At 42.5% G+C, this 22,281-nt stretch overlaps 1 protein-coding gene and 1 long non-coding RNA gene across 5 annotated transcripts in view; one reads left to right on the top strand and one right to left on the bottom strand.

Moving 5' to 3' along the window:
• POLD3 (DNA polymerase delta 3, accessory subunit) overlaps nt 1–1,564 on the top strand; it is a 53,140-nt gene extending 51,576 nt beyond the window's left edge. For both annotated transcript variants that reach the window (XM_008149970.3, XM_054725258.1), the window contains exon 12: nt 755–1,564. In XM_008149970.3, coding sequence (XP_008148192.2) covers nt 755–957 — 203 coding nt within the window. In that variant the 3' untranslated portion in view covers nt 958–1,564. The remainder of the gene's footprint in view (nt 1–754) is intronic.
• LOC129151201 (uncharacterized) overlaps nt 1–22,281 on the bottom strand; it is a 35,305-nt gene that overhangs the window by 455 nt on the left and 12,569 nt on the right. For 2 of the 3 annotated variants that reach the window (XR_008557946.1, XR_008557948.1), the window contains exons 2-3: nt 20,178–20,349; nt 1,056–1,124 (exon numbers count right to left, since the gene is read on the bottom strand). This is a non-coding gene — a long non-coding RNA (uncharacterized LOC129151201). Of the gene's footprint in view, nt 1–1,025; nt 1,125–20,177; nt 20,350–22,281 lie in introns of all 3 variants that reach the window. The other variant, XR_008557947.1, reaches the window with a different exon arrangement.

Below are 22,281 nucleotides of genomic sequence, written 5' to 3'. Positions count from 1 at the left end.
GTCATTCAAAACCAAGAACTGAACAATTGAGTAGCTAATCTCCAATTCTTTGTACTTAGGATGTGCAGAGAGTGAGTGACATCAGGATAGAGCTAGTCAGAGAGTCCATGGCGGTGAGCCCGGCTAGACAGGATCAAAACTGGCAAATAGAGCAGAGATTAAGACCAGGAAAATGATCAGTGGAAATAGGCACCACTTAGAGCTCAGGAAATTAGCTAGCATAGAGCAAGACCCAAAAGCAGGATTGGGGCAGTCAAATGATAAAGGCCTGGGACAGCCCCGCCTGGCTCAGTGGTTGAAAGTAGGCCTATGAACCAGGAGGTCGCCATTTGATTCATGGTTGGGGCACATGCCTGGGTTGTGGGCTTGATCCCCAGAGGGGGACGTGCAGGAGGCAGCCAATCAATGATTCTCTCTCAGTGATGTTTCTCTCTCCCTTCCTCTCTAAAACCAATAAAAATATATTTAAAATAAATAAAGGTATGGGTCATAGCAGTGAGGGAATAACGGTAAGTGTTGATTCTGAACCCCAACTAGAGACTGTGATCTCAAGATGCCACATACTTCCTACCTGAGGCTGGATCTGATCTCCCAGTGGGAGAAAACTTTGGTAGTAGATGAGCACACCTTCCTTGATCAGAGTGTCCGAGGGGATCTGGGAGAACAAGACTTCTCATTCTTTTGATAGAATAGTATTCTAAATGACTCAGCCCACTCATGTTCCTTTTTTTTTTTTTTTTCCTAATTCTACCAGTGACTGAAAAAGTCTACGAGAGTGAATCCTGCACAGATAGTGAAGAAGAACTTAAGATGAAGACATCTTCTATACACAGACCCCCAGCAATGACTGTGAAAAAAGAACCCAAAGAGGAACGAAAGGGCCCCAAGAAAGGGACTGCTGCTCTGGGCAAAGCCAATAGACAAGTGTCCATTACGGGCTTCTTCCAGAGGAAATGAACTGCCATCTCTGTGGGTCAGAGATGTGGAGTGGTCAGGGAGACCAAGACATACAGACTCTCACTTACTGTGTAAGTTCATCCAGCGCCTCACCTCACCTATGTCAGAAGACTGTTCTTCCATCTTGAAGGGTTTGTACTGCTGGCTTTTAACCAAAAAGAAATCACCTGGAAGCAAGAGGCAAAAGAATATTTAAAAAGCTGTTACTTTCTAATGACATTTTTAAAGCACAATCTTTGACCTGTCCAGGAGAAGAATTTCTCAAAAAAAAAAAAAAAATAGAACAGGTTTCAGAATTACTATTATTACCGAAGCCATTTAGTGGCTAATCCATTGCACCCTACCTACCTTGTGCCCTGATGCACTTATGGCTCAGGGAGTATTCTTCTGTGTTCCTTTGTATTCCGTGGACTTGTGTGGGTATTTTTTTTTATCCCTGAATTTTACTGGATGTGTTTACCACTCCCCTTATCATCCCTTCCCCACTGACACAGTTCTGTGTGAAGCCATGTTCTGTAAGTCTTTTACATGTGGGTCGGACTGAGGCTGAAACAGAAATCTCCGTGTAATCCTCTCTTCCTCCATTATAAAGTACACTGACACCTGGCTACCTACCAGCACACCACTTGTGTTTTACCTCTTTCACAAAAGCTCTCTAGACCTTCATTCGCAATTAGTGGTTAGAGCAAAGCCTCAGGCGGAGCGCAAATAGAAATGAAATGATGTATTCAACTCCACCAGAAATTACTTAGAGTCAGCACTGACAGCATTAGAGGACGGCTCATGTTGCTGACACAGGGCGCGCTTCACACTGTTCTTGTGATTTTTGTCTCCTCCCCTCTCTCCCTTTCCTCCTGTCAGTACCTGGAAAGTGAAACCCATACAATGAAATGAAGGCTTGAAAAAGAGAAATCTTTTCCTACATGCAGTATGTAACAGTTAAGTAAAATTTCTTCTTGAGGAAACAACGTTCAGAAACAAGAATTTTCTAAGAAGGTCATGAGGAAGAGAGAAAAGCACACGTTTACTATACAGATGTTGCTCCTCTGTATTTTTAACCGATTTGCCTAAAAGTCCAGGCTCCCCAAAAAGAGATGGAGAGACGGAGTTGTTAGTAGGACTAAACTGCTATTAAATAAAATATTGTCATTTGTTACTTAAGGAAAGTCATCTATTGCAGTGATAACTTTTAACAACTTCCATTCTGGCTGCTCAGTGGATGGAGGTGGTGTGGCAGTGGCTGCAGTGGGCTCTGGGGATGGGAGCACAGGCGTGGCTGCTGGTGTGATTCATTACGAACAGACAAGGGATATCTGACTTCTTTCCATCTCAGCCTGGTGTATGTCCTAATTCGTGGTCGGCAAACTCATTAGTCAACAGAGCCAAATATCAACAGTACAACGATTGAAATTTCTTTTGAGAGCCAAATTTTTTAAACTTCTTCTAACGCCACTTCTTCAAAATAGACTCGCCCAGGCTGTGGTATTTTGTGGAAGAGCCACACTCAAGGGGTCAAAGAGCCGCATGTGGCTTGCGAGCCGCAGTTTGCCGACCACGGTCCTAAGTGATACAGTCAGCTATCTACCGTTCAAAGCCAGTATTGTGATGGACCTTGGATTAAGAGCAGTCTCTTGAGCAGCAGTCACCGCGGGCTCTCTAGCCAGGCACCCATGGACTTGATTAAGCCCAGAGGTTTGGGGGATGAGTCCTGGCATTACACCTAGGACTTGTAAAGGCAGAGGCTTTGTGTAGCAAGCTGAGTACAGGATGACATATTCCAACCTCGTCTTTTTAAATCTAGGAGGATGGAGAAAAAGATGGAAAGCCTGGACCTTGACAAAAAATTTCTGGAGAGGGATCCCTTAAATGGTTATTTTTGTCATTGCCTCTGGTCATTTTTCTAAATTGAAGTAAAAAAAAAATAAAATCAACTCAGTCTTTTTAAAAAAAATTGTTATGCTGAGGTCTCCAGTAAGCTAAATTTAGAATTGGAAACCTCTGGTGCTGGTTGAAAGGAAAATGCAGATTCTGTGATAGTGATCCTATGATTACTATGCCCAATATGCTGCCTAAACTCTGAGCTGTCTGCAAGATTTAGTTAGTAAGTGGTGGCTTTTTTTTTTTCTTTACACAAAACTCTACCATATTATCCCATGAGTTCAATAAATTTGAGAAGTTGTTTTGAAATAGTTCAAACTGAATGTCTGATGAGTCTGTTATTTGACAGGATGGCAACAGTGTGTGCAGTTATTTAAACTGAACAGGAACAAGGCTGTTTTTTAGTTTATATTGTTAAAATTGCATACCCATAGTCTGAGATGGACAAGTTATTTGCTGCCTTCATCATTTTTTCAGCCCTGTGGGAAATCTTAGTTCCAGCCAAACTCATTTTTTTCGTTCATTTAGAAGAAAATTTAGTCCTGATCTTGCACATTGTGTTAGTTTGGCTTCCTCACTTGCTAGCTGTGTGACCTTGGGCAAATTCCTAAGCCTCAGGTTCTTTACCAAAAAAGCTAAAAAGACTTACCATGAATTGTCAAGACTGAAGTAATGGATAGCATAAGCTTAGTGTACAAAGGCAGCACATAGGTGCTCTACAAATGGTGGCTTCCTTCCTGATGTCATAAACGATGCATTTAGCTCCTAACTCTGAAATGTTATCAAGGATATGACCCAGATGTTACAGTCTTTCAAAGTCATCATTCTGGCTGTAAATGTGGTCAAAGGGGGAAGACAATGGTCTGATTTTAGAAAGGTTTTAGAGAGATTGGATATTTTCCAGTTGAAAGAAAGTGAGATTTATAGATAGCTGGTATTTATTATTCATTAAAACATTTATTGTGTGTCTACTCTGTGTCAGGCCTCTGACCTGGCTACTAGAGGATATAACAGAATCCTAGATTTTTCCCTGCCCTCATGATCTAGTGGAAAAGACAAGCCAGTAAAATAAAAGAATGTGGTGAGTGCAGCAACAAGTTAGCACAGGGCCCTCTGAGAGCTCATAGGAGAGTGTGGAGGAAGTCCTCCTAGGGGAGAGAAGTCAAGCAGTTTTTTTTTTTTTTTTAAATACATTTTATTGATTTTTTTACAGAGAGGAAGGGAGAGGGATAGAGAGTTAGAAACATCGATGAGAGAGAAACATCGATCAGCTGCCTCCTGCACACCCCCTACTGGGGATGTGCCCGCAACCAAGGTACATGCCCTTGACCGGAATCGAACCTGGGACCTTTCAGTCCGCAGGCCGACGCTCTATCCACTGAGCCAAACCAGTTTTGGCTCAAGCAGTTTTTTGAAAGATGAGAAGGATTTTGCCAAGCAAAGGATCTAAAAGGATTTCTCAGGCAGAGGGGTATGGCTTTGGGGGGAAATGGACTATTGAATTTAGGAATAGGGAGAAAACCTATTGAGAAATGAAGGTGGGGTTCCAGCTAAGGAGTCTGGATTTCATTTGAAAAATATGAGGTCCAAGTGAAGAATTTTAAGAAGAGGAGTAACAAGTTGATTCTCATTTAAGAGTGACAACTGGGACAGTTACAAGGTGGTGGTGGCATAGGAGGACACTTGCTCCCTCATGTGAAATGTACACCTATATAGAGAGCAATTCTTCCTGAGAGGCAACTGCAGGCTGATTGAACACCTTCTGCACAACAAATGAATTAAGAAACCGAGTAGAGGAGGCTGGGTAACCACTGGAGCTCTACAGGATTGGAGGAGCTGGTGAGCGCCATGGTTGACATCCTCCTCCACCTTGGTAGAGTGAGCAGGAACTCTATCCAGGTGCTCTGGCATACCTGCAAGATAGCTGTAGCACGTTCCCAACCACACTGCCCAGAATCCATTTGGCCCAAACAGGGAGCAAGCAGGATCAACCAGGTGTCACCACATGCACCTGGCCTCCCTGCCCGGAGCTGCTCCAACTGGGCAAGCCAACACCCAGGCACCCAGGCACAGTAAGCATCTGCCTGGCTGCAACCAGCCTGCCATAACTACCTGGCACACAGTCCACACAGATGTTGCTTCTACACAAGATCACTTTCTTCACAACAGAGAGACGCCTTATAGAGAAGACTGGGAAGATGTAGTTCTCCAGGATCTGTGGAAATTTTCCACTATCCGAAGTGCTGGTGAGCATCATGGCTTACTTCCTCTCTACTTCCATAGAGTGAGCAGGAGCCCTCTCCAGGTGTGGTAGCCCTGTAAGACTGCCGCAGTGCATTCCCAGCCACATTGTCCAAACACGTTTTGTCTCTGAACAAAGGGAACAAGCAGGATCAATAGAGAATTATTACGTGTACCACCTGGAGCCACTCCAGCCCAATAGGCTGGTGCACCAGTAGCATAGGCCCCCTCTTGGCTCCAACCCGCCTGTCAAAACTACTGTCATACACAGAGATGACATATACACAAGGCCAGTTTTTCAAGACTGGGAAAGATAGCTATTTTGTTTGAGTGATAGAAATAAACATAGGAAGTCACACAAAATGAGAAGATAGAATAGTTCTCAAGTGAAAAAATAGGAAAAATCCCCAGGGCAGGATGGGTGGGAGCAGGGAAACCCTAATGAAATGGAAATAATTTGCCTGACAACGACTTAAAGGAAATGATTATGAGAATGCTCACCAAACTTGAGAGTGGAATAGAGGAATTTAGGGAGAGCAACAGAGTTAATACAATAAAGAACCAAGCAGACCTAAAGAATGCAGTAATTGAAATGAAAAACACTCTAGAAGGAATCAACAGCAGATTAGCTAATACAGATAAAAGGATAAGTGACCTCAAATACAGACTAATGGAAATCAATTAAATCAGCAAAATAGAAGTACTTTTTTTTTCTTTTCAACAAATGATAATTTAAGGAAGCTCTGGGACAACATCAAGCACACAAACACTTGCATTTATAGGGATCCCAGAAGGAGAAGAAAGATAAAGAAGCAGGAAATTGATTTGAAGAAATAATGGCTGGAAACTTTTCTAACCTGGGGAAGGAAACACACATCCAGGTCCAGGAAGCATGGAGAGTTCCAAATAGATGAATCAAATAGTTGAATCCAAAGATTACACCAAGACATATTGTAGTAAAAGTTAAAGATAAATAGACAATTTCTGCTGGAGTAGGTAAATGCTGTGTTGTCCTCCAATGACTACCGTATTTTCCAGCGTATAAGATGACTGGGCGTATAAGACGACCCCCAACTTTTCCAGTTAAAATAGAGAGTTTGGGATATACCCGCCCTATAAGATGACACCCGGCGTATAAGACGACCCCGACTTTTGAGAAGATTTTCCTGGGTTAAAAAGTCGTCTTATACGCCGCAAAATACGGTACATCAAAATTACAACTAAATTATAGAACACCATTGAGAACTACCTAAATACTAGCTGAACAGAATTTCTGTAACAAAGGATATAAGGAAGAGGCCATGTAAAGACTGGTAAGAAGGGCAGAGACATGAAACAGGCAGGTCCCATAACTATGGTGCGGTGGCTAAGAAGCAGGAGGTATATCTCAGCTGTGGAGATCCCCCACAGAGGAGCAAGGGTTCCCAGTCCCAGACCCGTCTCCCTAGACCACAACTCTATGCCAGGAAGAGAAGTCCCCACAAAAATGGCTGTGAAAACCAGCAAGGATTGTGGCTGAGTGAGATAGAGAGCTGCTGGAGACCAAGCTGTAACAAGAGACAACAAAGAGGATTTCATAATGATAAAGATATCAACAAGAGGATATAACTCTTGTAAACATTTATGCACACAATGTAGGAGCACCTAAATATATAAAGCATATATTGACAGACATAAAGGAAGGGATTGACAATAATAGTAGGGGACTTTAACACCCCATTGACATCAATGGATAGATCTTCTAGACAGAAAATCAACAAGGAAAGAGCAGCCTTAAATGACACATAGACCAGATGAATTTAATTGATATTTTTTAGAGCATTTCACACAAAGCAGCAGAGTATATATTCTTTTCAAGTGCACATGGAACATTTTCCAGGATAGACCACATATTAGGACAGAAAACAAATCGCAGTAAAGAAGATTGAAATGATATCAAGCATATTCTCTGATCATAATGGCATAAAACTAGAAATCAATTTTTCAAAAAATTAGAAAACACACAATGTGGAAGCTAAAAAACATGCTATTAAACAATGAATGTGTTAACAATGAGATCAAGGAAGAAATCAAAAGACACCTTGAGACAAATGAAAACAAAAACACAATGACTCAAAATCTATGGGACATGGCCAAAACAGTTTAAGGGGAAAAGTCATAGCAGGCTTACCTCAAGAAATAATAACAACAAAAACCTCAAACAATCTAACCTTAAAGGAAACTAAAAATAGAAGAACAAAGCCCAAAGTGAGTATAAGGAAGGAAATAATAAATATAAAAGTGGAAATAAATAGAATCTTAAAAAAAAAAAACACAATAGAAAGGATCAATAAAACCAAGAGCTGGTTCTTTGAAAAGAGAAACAAAATTGATAAACCTTTAGCCACACTCAACAAGAAAAAAAGAGAGGGGCCCAAATAAACTCAGAAATGAAAGAGAAGAAATGACAGCCGACACCACAGAAATACAAAGGATAATACTTTGAACAATGTTATGCCAACAAATAGGACAACAAGAAATGGACATGAATGAATTCCTAAACACATACAATCTTCCAAGACTGATTCAGGAAGAAACAGAGAATCTGAAAAGACCAATAGCTACTAATGGAATTGAATCAGTGAAAATAAAACACACACACAAAACTCTCAACAAACAAGTCTTGGACCAGATGGCTTCACAGGTAAATTTTTACCAAATATTCAAAGAAGACTTAATTTCTATTTTTCCTAAACTATTCCAAAAACTTGAAGGGTGCTAAGGCTATCAAACTCATTTTATGAGGCCAATTATTACCCTGATTCCAAAACCAGACCAAGGCATTATGATAAAAGAAAATTATAGGCCAATATTCTTAATGAACATAGATGCATAAATTCTCAACAAAATATTAGCAAACTGGATTTAACAACACATTAAAAGGATTATATACCATGACCAAGTGGAATTTATTCCAGGAACACAGGATGGTTCAACATCTGATATAAATCAATTAACACGATACATCAACAAAATCGAGGATAGAAATTATATAATCATCTTAACAGATGTAGAAAAAACTTGTGACATAATTCAAAATCCTTTTATGATAAAAACTCTTAACAAGGTAGTTATAGAAGGAACACACCTCAACAGAATAAAGGCTATATATGACAAACACAGCTAATATATTCAATGGTGAAAAACTGAAAGCTTCTCTAAGGCCAGGAACAAATCAGGCATACCCACTATCACCACTTCTATTTAACATAGTTTTGGATGTACTAGCCACAGCAATCAGACAATAAATAAAGAACTAAGTAAGTAAGTAAATAGTATCCAAATTGGAAAGGAAGAAGTAAAACTGTCATAATTTGCAGATAAGATGATTATATATATAGAACAGACTCCACCAATAAACTATTAGGACTAATAAATAAATTCAGTAAAGCAGCAGGATACAAAATTAATATTCAGAAATCAGTTACAGTTTTATACAGCAATACCAATGATCAGAAGAAGAAATTAAGAAAAAATCCCATTTACAACTGCATCAAAAATTATAAAATACCTAGGAATAAATTTAACCAAAGAGATGAAAGATGTAAGATATTGAAAAAGAAATTGAAGAGAATACATATAAATGGAAGGTTATACCATGCTCATGGATAGGAAGGATTAATATTGTTAAAACATTTTTATTACCTAAAGCAAAGTACAGATGCGATGCAATCCCTACTAAAATACCAATGGCATTCTTCTCATAACTAGAACAACTAATCTTAAAATGCACGGTACATAGAACCACAAAAGACCTGTACAGGCAAAGAAAACTTGGGAAAGAATAAAGTGGGAGGTATCACGCTCCCTGATTCCAAACTGCATTATAAAGCTACAATAATCAAAACATATCCAGTATGGTACTGGAATAAAAACAGACATATAGATCAATGGAATAGACTACAGACCTATCCTATGCTGACTGAACTGACGCCACCTTGAAGCTAATCCACCAGCTTAATTTCTGAGTGAATGAACCAGTTTCTTTGAACCCCTCCACAGCCCTGGGTGGACTCTGGAATGTGTACAGAGGCTCTGGGCTAATCACGGAATTTCCACTGATGCTTCCTCTGGGCCAAGACGCCCCTGCAGTTAGCTAACTCTTAGCTCACCTTGGTGCCACAGCCTCCCAGTATCCACTCTCTTTGTTCCCTTGATCACCTACACATTCCTTTCCTAGCTCATAGGTTCATGTCTGAGTGGGAATAAAAATGAGTGGTCTAGGGGGTAAAAGATGTGGAGATATGAAAGACTTGCTGCTACCCAGGGCTGCATTTCTGTAAGTAAATTTCCTATTAAACTCATTAGCCAACAACTGGACTTTGCTGCCTCATTCTTGGTCTCTTGGCTCCTTTGGCATTCGGGGGCCATGTACATACAACCTTTTCATGGAACAAGAGCTCAGAACAAAATCCATATGGTCATTTAATCTAAGACAAAAGAGGTAAGGATATACAATGGGGTAAAGACAGGCTCTTCAATAAGTGTTGTTGGGAAACTGGACAGATCCATGTAAAAAAGAAAGAAAGAAAATGGACCATTTTCTTACACCATATACAAAAGTAAACTCAAAATGGATTAAAGGCTTAAATGTAAGACCTTAAACCATAAAACTCCTAGAAGAAAACGTAGGCAGGAACTCTTTTACATTGGTCTTAGCAGTATCTTTTGGGATATGTCTCCTTCCCTCCAAAGGAAACAAAAGCACAAATAAACAAATGGGATTACATCAAACTAAAAAATTTTTGCACAACAAGACCATCAACAAAACAAAAGACAACCTACTGAATGGAAGAAGATATTATCCAATGAAAATTCGATAAGGGGTTAATATCCAAAGTATATAAGGAACTCGTGCAATTTAACACCAAAAAAATCCAATTGTAAAATGGGTAGAGGTCCTGAGTGGACATTTCTCCAAAGAGGACATACAGATGGCCAACAGACATATGAAAAAATGTTCAACATCAAGATGGCTATCAGAAAGGCCATAATAATAAAAAATCAACAAATAAATACTGGTGAGGATATAGAGAAAAGGGAACCCTTATTCACTGCTAGTGGGATTGTAAATTGGTACAGCCACTTTGGGAAACAGTATGAAGATTCTTCAAAAAATTAAAAATAGAGCTGACATGTGATCCAACAATTCCACTTCTGGGTATTCATTTGAAGAAAACAAAAACATTAGTTCGAAAAGATACATGCACCCCTATGTTCATTGCAGCATCATTCACAATAGCTGAGATCTGGAAGCAACCTAAGTGTTCATTGATAGATGAATGGATAAATAAGATGTGGTACATATATACCATGGAATAGTCAACAATACCAAAAAAAATGAAATTTTGCCATTTGCAACATGGTGGACCTAAAGGATATTATGCTAAGTGAAATAAGTCAGACAAAGAAAGACAAACCTCACATACCACTTATAGGTGGAATCTAAAACAAAACACAAAACAAATGAACATACAAAACAGAAAGAAACCCATAAATACAGAGAACAAGCTGATGGTTGCCAAAAGGGAGGGGGTGGGAGGATGGGTAAAAATGAAAAAAAAAAATTTTTTTTTAAAGAGTGACAGCTGGCATTTTGACTTTGTGTGCTATATAGTGAGTGTTCTACCCACACATGCACATTGGATCTTAGTTCCAGTCGTATTAAAATGAAAGTTCAAACGGGATTAAAGCAAAATGTCATGGTTAAAATAAGGCTGCTTAATCCTGGCAGCCGGTTTAGACAATTGCAGTATTTGCTTTGTTTCCCCCCATCCACTTAGATTTCTCCAGCAGAAATAATGTGTTTTTAAAAAGTGATTTTAAAAGCTAGTAGTTCTCTGCACTCTCAGCGATAGGAGCCCCAGCTCACCTCCCTGGAATAAACGGGGGAGAGGGAGCGAGGGGAACAGCTCTATTCTTTTTCTATCTTCGTTTCTCCAAGAAGACATTAGCTATTATACAGGAGAGGGCTGAAGAGAAGGGCCATATAAGGAAACGAAATACTTTCCCCAGGACCTGCGTAGAATGAGTGCATAATAATGTATTTGCCAGAAACGTACTCTGTGTCAAGACTCGTTTTGGTAAACTTGTCTCCTTTCATTGGTTCCGGGATCTCACTGGGCTGCAGTGCAGCTTTTTACCACCGTGAGCCCTTCTGGGGCGGCCTCGTTTTGTTGTGAGAAGGCAGTGTTGCTCTCTGAGTTATTGCCCTGGCAGCTCCGTAAATTAGCCCATGCTGTCACCGTGCCCTCTCTGAAGGGCACACTGTACCCAAATGACTGCATTTCGGATGGACGCTGGCCACTCCCTGCGGCATGACACTTCTCGCCACTTGTATCTGTGTCCAGTTTGTGTGTTTTGTTGTTGTTGTTCCTAAGTGTGGGCCACCCACAGATTGCCACCCAGGCACTTTAGCCAGAGAAACTTGGTCAGGCTTCTGATCCAAACCCACCTTAACTCTAGACTTCGCTTCCATTTCAAACACTAAATATTGTCGAGCTCCCCCACCCCCGCCCCTCTTTTTTCTCATTTGCTCTTGCCAGACTCCTTGTTTCTTGAGGCTTCACCTTGGCTTCTCTTCTTCATCTCCCTCTCTCTCTCTCTCTTTTTTTTTTCTTTTTTCTTTCTTTTCTTTTTTTTTTTTTACTAAAGTTCTTCATGGCTAGTCCTTCTTTAACTTCTTTCTTTGGTCTTTTAGGCTTTCTTTCTCAAGATTCTTATTTCATGTCTTTTACTGGAATGCTCTTGAAGAATGGAAAAACCACGTAGTTTAGTATCTGCTTTGGATCATACAAATCCAAAGTGTCAAGCAGTTGTTGAAAGCTAGCTATGTTTAGTCCCGGGTAAGATACTTTGGGGATTGCACGAGCTCAGAGGTTACCGTCTGGGAGTGACAAGGCGTACACACTAAAGAGCAGTTGAGACGATGCTTAGATAAGTGGTAGACGAGGGACTTAATTTTTCAGGGAAGAACTGGGATAAGAATAATGGGCAAAACGTTATAGTCTTGTGCAAAGAACAACAAAGGATTTAAAACAAGACACAGGCTGAGGAAGGTCCAGCATTTGAGTGTGTTTTATTTAGCTGTTTGAATGTCACTCACCATTTACACAATCATGGTGTAAGTAAACCGTGATTAAGTGAACCCTTAATGATTTATATCCTTCCTTAAGAATGAAGATATTGACACCAAAAAAAAAAACCACAAAAAAACACAAAACACACACACACAAAACAAACACAAACAAGCAAAAAAACCCAAAAAAACAAAACAAAACAAGCAGGTACCAAGGATTATCCTAAAGGGTACTTTATTGGCTATATTGGCTCAGCATGAATTCAACCCTCCACAACTGTAGCACACTGGGGAAGCAGGCTTTGATGGAAACAACACAGGGTTGGGGGACAGGAGGGTCTGGATGCAAACCCTTAAGTACTCTGAGAACCTCAGTTTCTTCACCTTTGTAATGAGCTACCGCCTACCTTAAAGGGTTGTTTTAAGGCTTTGATGAAACACGGCATGGGCAGCCCCTAGTATTTTGACATACGTTAAGCTAAAACAGAGCAGAATAGCTCACATTTTTTGCTCACCAACTATGTACCCGGCACTGTTCCAAGTCTGTTAGATGTATTAACTCTTAATCCTCATAACAACCCCATAAGATAGGTTCTTTTATTCCCATTTTACACATGAGGAAACTGAGGCCGAGAAGTAACTTGTTCAAGCTCATCGAGTTAGCAAGCGGCAGAGCCAGGAAGATATAAATCTTGACCATTTGGCTTCAGTGCCTGCTATAGTGCTCTTGGCTGTGTATTAGTTCACACTTCCATGTTGCTCAATGGTGATTCATGTCTGTGTTTATAAGCACAAGTACAGCTAGTTGTTCAGATCTCAGATTGTCAGATTTGAAAGCAATCTTAATATTTATCCAACTCAACCACTCATCTGCTTGTCTTCTCCACAGCATTCCTGCCAAGTGGTCTTGAAATCCATAAACAAAGATTCCATCGTGTTCAGTATACCATACTCAGTAAATTACAAAGCTAGGCAAGTAGACTAATAAATGTTAAGAATAATTTAAAGAGAGGCTAGAATAAAATAGAGGCTAAAATGATTAATTTTATATCACCAGGAAATGCTTCTAAATAGAGCATAGTTTCCTACGTAATCCATTTAATTGGTTTTAATTTAAATCAAGAACAATGTTTTTCCTTGGAAATACTTCTCCAGTTCTTGTTCTTGTCTGACTCAACCTTTGTAAGAAAAGCAAGAGGAAATTTGGCATTTCTTTTTCCTATTTAAGCCATGCTGCAGGCTCACAAGATAAGGAGTAACTCAAAAGGTAGTTATGCCTTGCTTTTATTTTATTTTTTTAAATTGACTTTAAAGAGAGGAAGGGGAGGAGAGAGAGAGAGACATCAATGTGAGAGAGAAACATCGATCAGTTGCCTCCCACATGCACCCTGACCAGGGATGGAACCTGCAACCCTGGGCATGTGCCCAGACCAGGAATTGAACCCACTACCTTTCGTGTATGGGATGACACTCCAACCAACTGAGCCGCACTGGCCATGGCTGCCCTACCGTTACTGACAGGTGCTTCACTTCATCTTATTTCATCCCATAAGAATTTTCCGTCGCCCATTTTGCACAACACGAGTCTAGGTTGTTTAACCCAATATCTCACAGTAAGGAAGTGAGCCAGGGCTAGATCCTAGGTCTTCGGGTTTCATTCACACCATGTGACTTTCCCACTGATTAGCAACTCCCAAGGAAGAGAGATGTTGGCCCACTCACAAGCGGCTTTGAATGAATGCTTCCCCATGTGCCCCATAACCACGGTGGCTGCTGTGACAGGTATAAGAGAAGCACACAACAAGTCCTCGCCTCCCAGGGACTGATGGTCACGTGCATGTTTGTGTATGAAAGATTTTTTTGGTTAAATTTACTATGTACTCAGCACTGTTGTGTTAGATGCTGGGGATACCGAGATGTACTTCTTGTCCTTGAGGAATTTCCTGTCTGGTGGAGGGAAGACATAGACAAATAATTATAATGTGCTATAGCAGTAATATAATAGTTATGAATGCTTACCATGGGCCAAAATTTGTGCTAGATATCTAAATACATTTTCTCTAAACGTCACATTTTTCATTTACAAATGAAAACAGGGAGGGTCAGAGAGTTTCAATGATTTGCCCAAAGGTGAGATGTGTTTATTTTTAATAACACATTTATAATGAAAAATTGGAGGAACTAGAGTCCTGGAATGATGATGATTAGCAAATCTGTCTAGGAAGCTGACTCCCTGTCTGATGGGTTTGTAATCAAACATGGAAGTTGGAACAAAAGGAGTGAAATGAATTACACGTTTAAAATTGCCGATCCCAGATAGGGATGATCTTGCCGGTGGTTCAGATCCTGAACCTTTTGGCTGTGATCCCCTTCACATAAAGGAAGCCACACCAGTGGCTGCACATTAGGCCAGAGAAGACGACTTTCCTCTGGCTGGTGGTCCCGCTGGCCTGGAGGGAGAGCCAGGATGTGAATGCTAGGCTTTCTGACTGGAAGCCTGTATTGGTATTCCTCTATTGTGCCCTGTCCTTCCTCCTCTGTCAGAGGAGGTGTGGACCCACAAGTCAGTGTGGGCCCAGGGAGGAGCTGTCTGCAACTGCCTCGGGGATGAAAGGTTCACAGAGGAGGACATGCTTAAACTCAGGTCTTGAACACAGGAATCTGCCAAATGGCAAAGTGAGGGCAATCCCAGGCAGAAGGAGTGGGACAGACAACATAAGAGGCACAAGAAAAATCATGGAGTGTTTAGAGTTATAAGCCGTTGGGTGAGAGGTAGAATAGTGGGTTAAGAGGCCAAGTAGGTAGGGAGGGCCCAGATCACAGAGGTCTTAGCTAAGTAGCTTAGCAAGCATGAAAAAACTCGCGGCTGGCAGGCCATATGTCTTGTTTAAATAAACAAGGCATGCAGCCCACCAGCCACGAGTTTGACATGCTTGCTGGGAAGCCACTGAAGAATTGTAACGTCAGATTTGTACATGTGAAAAATCACCCTTTGTTGCCTGGGGACGGGTATGACGTAGGTTATAAGTCCCCAAGAGTCCAATTGTACCTGCATCTTGAGCTAGAATAAGCAGAAGAAAATAACATGGAGTTGGATTTAGTTCAGTTTGAGGCAAACGATTCCTTGGATTCCCTCGGAAACTCAGGATGTCTGCTGGGTCATCTCATGCTTGGAAATCCTCTGGCTCCTGCCTGAGCCATGGTCCCAGTTAAACCATGGAGATGGGATTGGTTCCACCGCTCCACAAAGGATACGTACAGGCCACTCTCTGACGCACAAACCCACTCTGATTTAGACCTGGAGCTGACTGCATCTCCCTGGAATTCTCTGGGCTAAAATGACCCACAGTCCCAGGCTGGCCAACTAAATTCACCCCAAGCCATACTTAGTGTACACCTCGTCCATGCCAGGTGCTTTCATGTACTTTATGCCACCTAACCTTAACCATTTTGTGAGATGGAGCTGTCAGCCCAATTGTGTGAACTAGGAGGCTGACTGGCAGAGGGGCCGCCCCGCTAAGGAGCACATGGTAGAGCTCAGATTGAAGGGGCAGACGGTGAGTGTCCTGTCGTCATCTGTCCTTGACATGGGTTCTTTTCCACTGGTGTGGAGTGCAGTCAACAGCCCGGCATGGCATCATCAGGGTGCACCTCAGGCCCTCACTACGCAGCCATGATACCTGGGACTGTATCATGACATGCTTCTCAAGCAGTACGTTTTTTTTGCTGCAAAAAGCTCACCCCTAAAATAAGGGAACCGCCGTCCCAGATCTCCGGCATGAAGCCCCCAGCCCTCACACAAAGCTGCGCGTAGCTCTCCGTCGGGGCTGGCTGGCCGCCCACGAGAAGCGGCAGAGCAGCCGGGGGCAGTCCCTTTTTGCTATTCGGTGAGGGGTCGCCACCTCTTGGTTTTGTAGAAAGTACTTGGACTTGGGAGCTGGACAGCCTGGAGGCCAGTGCCCGTTCACTACGCGTGTGACTTAACTTGAAACAGCCTCCGTTAGCTCACCTGTGAGATGAAGGCAGTATCTACCTGGAGATTACTGTGAGGGTTAGAGATAAAAAGTGCCCAGTGCAGAGTGATTGGTCAGTAAATAATATTACGATTTTCAAAGCAGTTCCTTGGGCTTTAATCTTACCCAGGTGAGAAGAAAGAGTTGTTCATCCTTCATTTATTTTTTGCAAGGATTCTTTATTAGAGTGCCCACTTTATGTTACCGACAGCACACCAGACCCGTGGTCGGCAAACTCATTAGTCAACAGAGCCAAGTATCAACAGTACAACGATTGAAATTTCTTTTGAGAGCCAAATTTTTTTCAACTTAAATTATATAGGTAGGTACATTGTGATTAACTCAATTAGGGTACTCCTGAGCTGGCCTTCGCTAAAAACTCAAGGGGCCAAAGAGCCGCACGTGGCTTGCGAGCTGCAGTTTGCCGACCACTGCACTAGGCGATTAAAACTGACGCTATGACAAGGTGAGGGGGGAGTGCTAATCGACCCAGCGTCTCGGGGGGCATCGGTGTGCTTCTGCTCACCTGTCCGATTCACGACGCCCCCTTGGATGCAGCAGCACCGTCCCTTCCGGGCGGGCTGCTGTGTCATTTTGCCCACGTTCTACACGCTTGTTCCACCCACGTTTCTACTTCAAACGGTTTAGGAGAAAGCCAGTGGCCTGAGAGGACATTCTGTTTCCCCAAGTACAGGCATCAGAGGGCGCCGTGAGAAATGCCAAACAAACAAACAGACCTCCAGCAGCGAAGAGCCTCCTCTCGCTCCCCCAGCGATGTCTGGGTGCTCAGGCGCTGGTCACGCCGGCAGTTGGAGCCCATCTGTTTTCCCCGGCCGCCTCCCGAGTACCGGCCCCTGGTGGTTTGCATCATTCCCAGAGGCCGGCCAACGCCAGCGCGCCTCGGCTTGCTTGCTCAATAGCCGTCTTATTTAAACACACTCCCTCTCTCTGTGGGCGCCAGATGTGAAGTTTCAAGAGAGCAGCGGCCAGGCTGGCGAGCACGGTGACACCTGCTTGCGCGGGGGAAGCCAGTCAGCTGCTGCTTCTGCTGATGTTGGCCCCGCTTCACGGACAGCGTGAGGGTTTCACCCCACCAAGCACACACACAGGCGGCTGAGGGAACCTCATAAATTACGGTTTTGTTTGTTTACTCAGGGCAGGAGCGTGGTGTAGTGGAAAGAGCCTTGCACTTTGAAGCAGAAAACACGGGTGTGAGTCCTCCCTGGCTGTGTGACTTTGTCTTCCGAGCCCCTCTTTCTTCACGGATAGGTGGTGTCCGAGGTAGTGATAAGTGCTCATTGGCCATCTCCACCACAGTGTAAGTTCTGGGAGGTCAGGGGCTGTCTTGGCTCCATCATTTTAGCTCCAGCAGCTCTATCCAGACAGTGCCTGGAGCATAGTAGATGCTTGGAAAATATTTAATGAATGAATGAATGAATTCTAAAAACAGTTTCTTCTACTAACTGGCCATGTGGTCATGGAAAAGTCATTTCTCTACTCGGAGCCTCAGCTTTGTCAGTTGTGAAATGAAGGCTTTACATCTTTATCTCTGACACTCTATGATTATAACATTCATTCATTTAACACGTGACCTCATGTCTCTGCACGGGGCACTCCGCCAAGCCCTAAAAATACAGTCAGGGACAAGTCAGAAACAGAACCTGCCCTCACGGGGCTTTGGAAGACAGAGGCAATAAATGACGGCGTGACTAGGTGTGTAAGGTCCACTGGGATGGGCCTCGGCAGGGATGTGCAGAAGGCACTGGGAGGGTGTAGAAGGGGACCTAACCAGGTGGGGAACCTGGTGGCTGTGGTAAGGATTCTGTCATTCTGCTGGTGAAGGCCACGGGGAGCCATCGAAGACAGTTCCTATTGGTACAGAGAGCTCACTAGCACAGACAGAAGGGGAAGCGGGAGCCCCTCCTCACACGCCCGTCCGAGGCGGATCGCCCAGATTTTACCCGCTTTTCCGATGAGAAAACAGGCCCAGGGAGGTCACCGCGCAGGGGGGAGCTTGACCTTAGAAGGTTTAGTCCACGCCTCTCTCAACACCTCACTACAGAGTCGAGAGAGTTTTCCCTCTCAAATCCTCCAAATGCCTAAAATGGGGAGCTGAACACCTTGTCATAAAAACTCCCACCTGAAAGTTGAATGTCTCGTAAGCAACTTTTAGGCAAATCTCAAGAAAGACAAATTTCTCCTGAACATGATGCCTGCATTTTGGGTAACTACAACCAAATCTTTGATGTATTTTTGAGTTTGTCCTTAGGATAGATTCCTAGGAATAGAATTACTTTGTCAAAGGATATATATTTTTAGAAATTCTTGACACATATTGCCAAATTGCCCTCCCTCAGCTTGTACCAATGTTTACGCTTATCATCAGTGCATACGAATAACGTTCTCACTGCTTCAAGTAACGGAGACCAATGTAATTTAACTTGAGCAAAACGGAATAAAGCCGATGCGCTTATTTTGTTCCCTTAGAGTCAGGAAACACAACGAGGTTTGGACAATTTTAACTGAGGAGAGAAGAGGAAGCTATAGACATCGCGTCCAACCGAGCGAGGCGGAAGCTCCCTGCGGCCCCCGGGGAAGCCAGAAGGTGCCTCGCCGGCTCTGCCCGCTCACAGGGAGGCGCTTGCGTGTGCAGCTGCTGCTGCTCAGAGCTGGTGTGGTTCCCGGAGACCCAAGCCGGGTCGGTGAAGCGGACAGAGCTCTGAAGTGGGGCCTTAAAAGTACTGAGGAGGAAGGAAGCTCCTTCCCAGCAGCAGCTGCATTGGGGAGAGCAGCAGTGAGCTTCCCCGCCAGCAGCACCGAGAGGAGCGGCCTGGGCTTACTATCTCCGCAGGGGGGAGCCCCGGCCTTGTTGCCCTCACTTGGGCTAATGGGGTGGGCCCATATCTTTATTTCCCACAGTGTTGGGCTAATGGGGTGGGCCCATATCTTTATTTCCCACAGTGTTCTGCACACAGTAGGTGCTCTGGGTATGATTCAGAGCCAAGCGAGCTTGCAGTAATTTGCCAATATTTCAACAAATATTTAATGTGCTAGACCAGCGGCCCCCAATCTTTCAGATCCCACGGACCACGAGTTGGCGACCGCTGTGCTAGCCAGTGGAAGTAAAGTGAAAATTAGGACAACATGGTTCATGTCGCCATAGAGCTTACAATTGAGTGCGGGTTAACGATAGGTAATACAGAATGGTAATCTGTCAAGAGAAGGGCTGTGAGAGAAGCACAGGGAACCATGAAAGTACACAGCAGGGAGCCCCAAGTCCAGGTGTGGATGATGTGATCAGGCTACAAGGTGCGTTCCAATGAGGACAGAGACAGTATACACCCTGTTCACTGCTGTATCCCAGCACCCGCTGCACGATGGGTTCCCCATAAATATTTGCTGAATAAATGAACACAAGAATGAAGGAAGGAAGTGATGTCGAAATCGGAAGGCCAAGTTGAAGATAGGGATAAGATTCCATGGAGAGATAAAGGCAGTGCGAAGGCCTGAATAGATTAAGAAAGTAGTTTAGTGTGGCTGAAACAAAGTCAAGGAAGCGCAGAGAGGCAAGATTCAAGGCTGAAGAGGTAAGAGAGGATCAGGTCATGGAGGGTCTTATAAGCCATATTGAGGAGTTTGGATTATTTTTTTTTCTTAAGGGGAATAAAACCAAGGAAAGTTATTAAGATAGGAAGTAATATAATCAGATGATAAAGAGAACAGTAGTTAGTTATTACATGACAGTTACATACCAGAGACTTTACATACAGTATTTCTTATTTTAAAAGGTACATATCATTCCCTATTTCATACATGAAATGATGTGGCTTATGTGAGGTCAAATAACACATCCGGGATTGAACTCCAGGCCTGTCTGACTCCGAAGCCTGTATATTCTTTCCACTATAACCCAGTGGGCCCTTGTGCCTGACGCTCTCACTTTCATTCCTCGTTGTAGGCAACGGCCTTACCTGGTCCTTGGCTACAAGAATACCGTCCTTTAGCCAGGCAAGTCTGTAGCTGGTTAGGGTGACCCAAGGCCACAGGCGGTGTCACTGCTGCTGAATTTTTGCTGTGTAGGATGGTGAGAGGCTGTGGCTTCAGGTATGATTCTTCGCCTGACAGTGTTGCTCTAGGGTCAGCCTTTTAAAAAAAAAAAAAAAAATATATATATATATATATATATATATATATATTATTGATTTTTTTATAGAGAGGAAGCGAGAGGGGTAGAGAGTTAGAAGCATCGATGAGAGAGAAACATCGATCAGCTGCCTCCTGCACACCTCCCCACTGGGGATGTGCCCGCAACCAAGGTACATGGAATTGAACCTGGGACCCTTCAGTCCGCAGGCCGACGCTCTATCCACTGAGCCAAACTGGTCAGGGCAGGTCAGCCTTTCCAATTGCCTCTGCCCAGTACAGCTCTTAACACACCGTAACATAACCACAGCAATAAGCAATGCTCATTTGGGAGCTTCTGCAAATGCTCAGGCACTATCAGGAATATTTTGAAGTAGCTATTATGAGTCTGGTTTTGACATGAAAAAAATTGATGCTAAGAGAAGTTAAGTGACTTGCCCCAGATCACACAGTTTAAAAAAAAAAATGATAGAGGGATATCTGCTTCTGGTCATGCAGAGTCACTGGTACTGAATTAGCCCTCCCACCATAACAACTCTAATGCTGGAAACAACATATGAAATAATTGTTTTCAGACACTAGACAACAGGCAGAATAAAAATGTGACCCCTAATAGAAAGGAAACAGATGCAATATGCCTCATCATCACCTAATTTAGAGGCATTTTCTAGACCTGAATTCAGGGAAGGAGAAGCCAAACAAAACGTTTGCTAAGATGAGGAGACTCAGAGGTCAGGGCTACTGAGGCAGCTGAAATTTGTAAGGCAGGGTTTTAGAGAGAATGGAGCTGCACAGAAAAGGAGCTCTAGAAATATTCAGGGGAGTCCCCTACACATTCATAGCCCCCCACACTCCAGAGGCCAGGCAGAGAAGAATTACTGGAGATAAGCAATTACCACTGCATGCAGAGAACCGAGATACACTTGAATTATAACTAGCCAGACAGTTGAGATCTCATTACACACTCTAAGCAATCAGTAGAGCTCTCAGAAAGGCCAAGCCTTGAGGCTAATCTAGTCCTAGAGTAAAGGCTATTCTAGATGCACCCTAACAAAGCTTAGAACCATCCTCAAAAAGATCAAGCTTATCCACAAGTAAATTATCTGCCTGCCAGAGCAAAACCCAACACCCCACTAAGGGAGACAACAAAATTCAGACACCCAACAATGAGGTATCCACATTGTCCAGCGTAAAATAAAATAATAGTAGACATGCAAATTATTTTCAAAAGAATCAAATAGAAATTACAAAACTGAAAAATACAAAAATTTTCCTTAAAATGTACTGCTTGATCTATAGATTCAATGAAATCCCAATAAAAATCCAGGAAGTTATCTTGTGGACATGGACAAACTGATTATAAAGTATATATGGAGAGGTAAAAGATCTAGAATATTCAAAACACTACTGAAGGAGAAGAACAAAGTAATCAAGATAGTGGGATGTTGGTGAAAGAATAAATCAATCAATGTAACAGAACAGAGAACCCAGAAGTTGACTCATATAAACATATCAACCCGATCTTTGACAATAAATGGTGCAGAAATAACTGGACATTCACACGCAAAAAAAAAAAAAAGAAAGAAAGAAAAAGAAAAAGAATAAACTCAAAATGGATCATAGACCTAAATATGAAGCATAAAACTATAAAACTACTAGAAGCAAACATATAAGAAAATCTAGATGACTGTGGGTATGGCAATGACTTCTTAGATACAACATCAAAAACATGATCCATGAAAGAAAGAATTGATAAAAAATAAAATTAATTTAATTTTAATTCGTTTCATTAAAATTAATTTTAATTTATTAAAATTAAAAGTTTCTTTCCTGTAAAAAATACTATTAAGAGAATGAAAAACAATGAGCAGACTGGGAGAAAATATTTGCAGTTGCTATATCTGATATAAGACTGTTATCTGAAATATACAA

Source organism: Eptesicus fuscus, chromosome 13, assembly GCF_027574615.1.
Source record: "Eptesicus fuscus isolate TK198812 chromosome 13, DD_ASM_mEF_20220401, whole genome shotgun sequence".
In the NCBI taxonomy this organism is placed as follows: domain Eukaryota; kingdom Metazoa; phylum Chordata; class Mammalia; order Chiroptera; family Vespertilionidae; genus Eptesicus; species Eptesicus fuscus.
The sequence above is the reverse complement of the archived record's forward strand: the minus strand, read 5'-3'. Positions and strand labels throughout refer to the sequence as shown.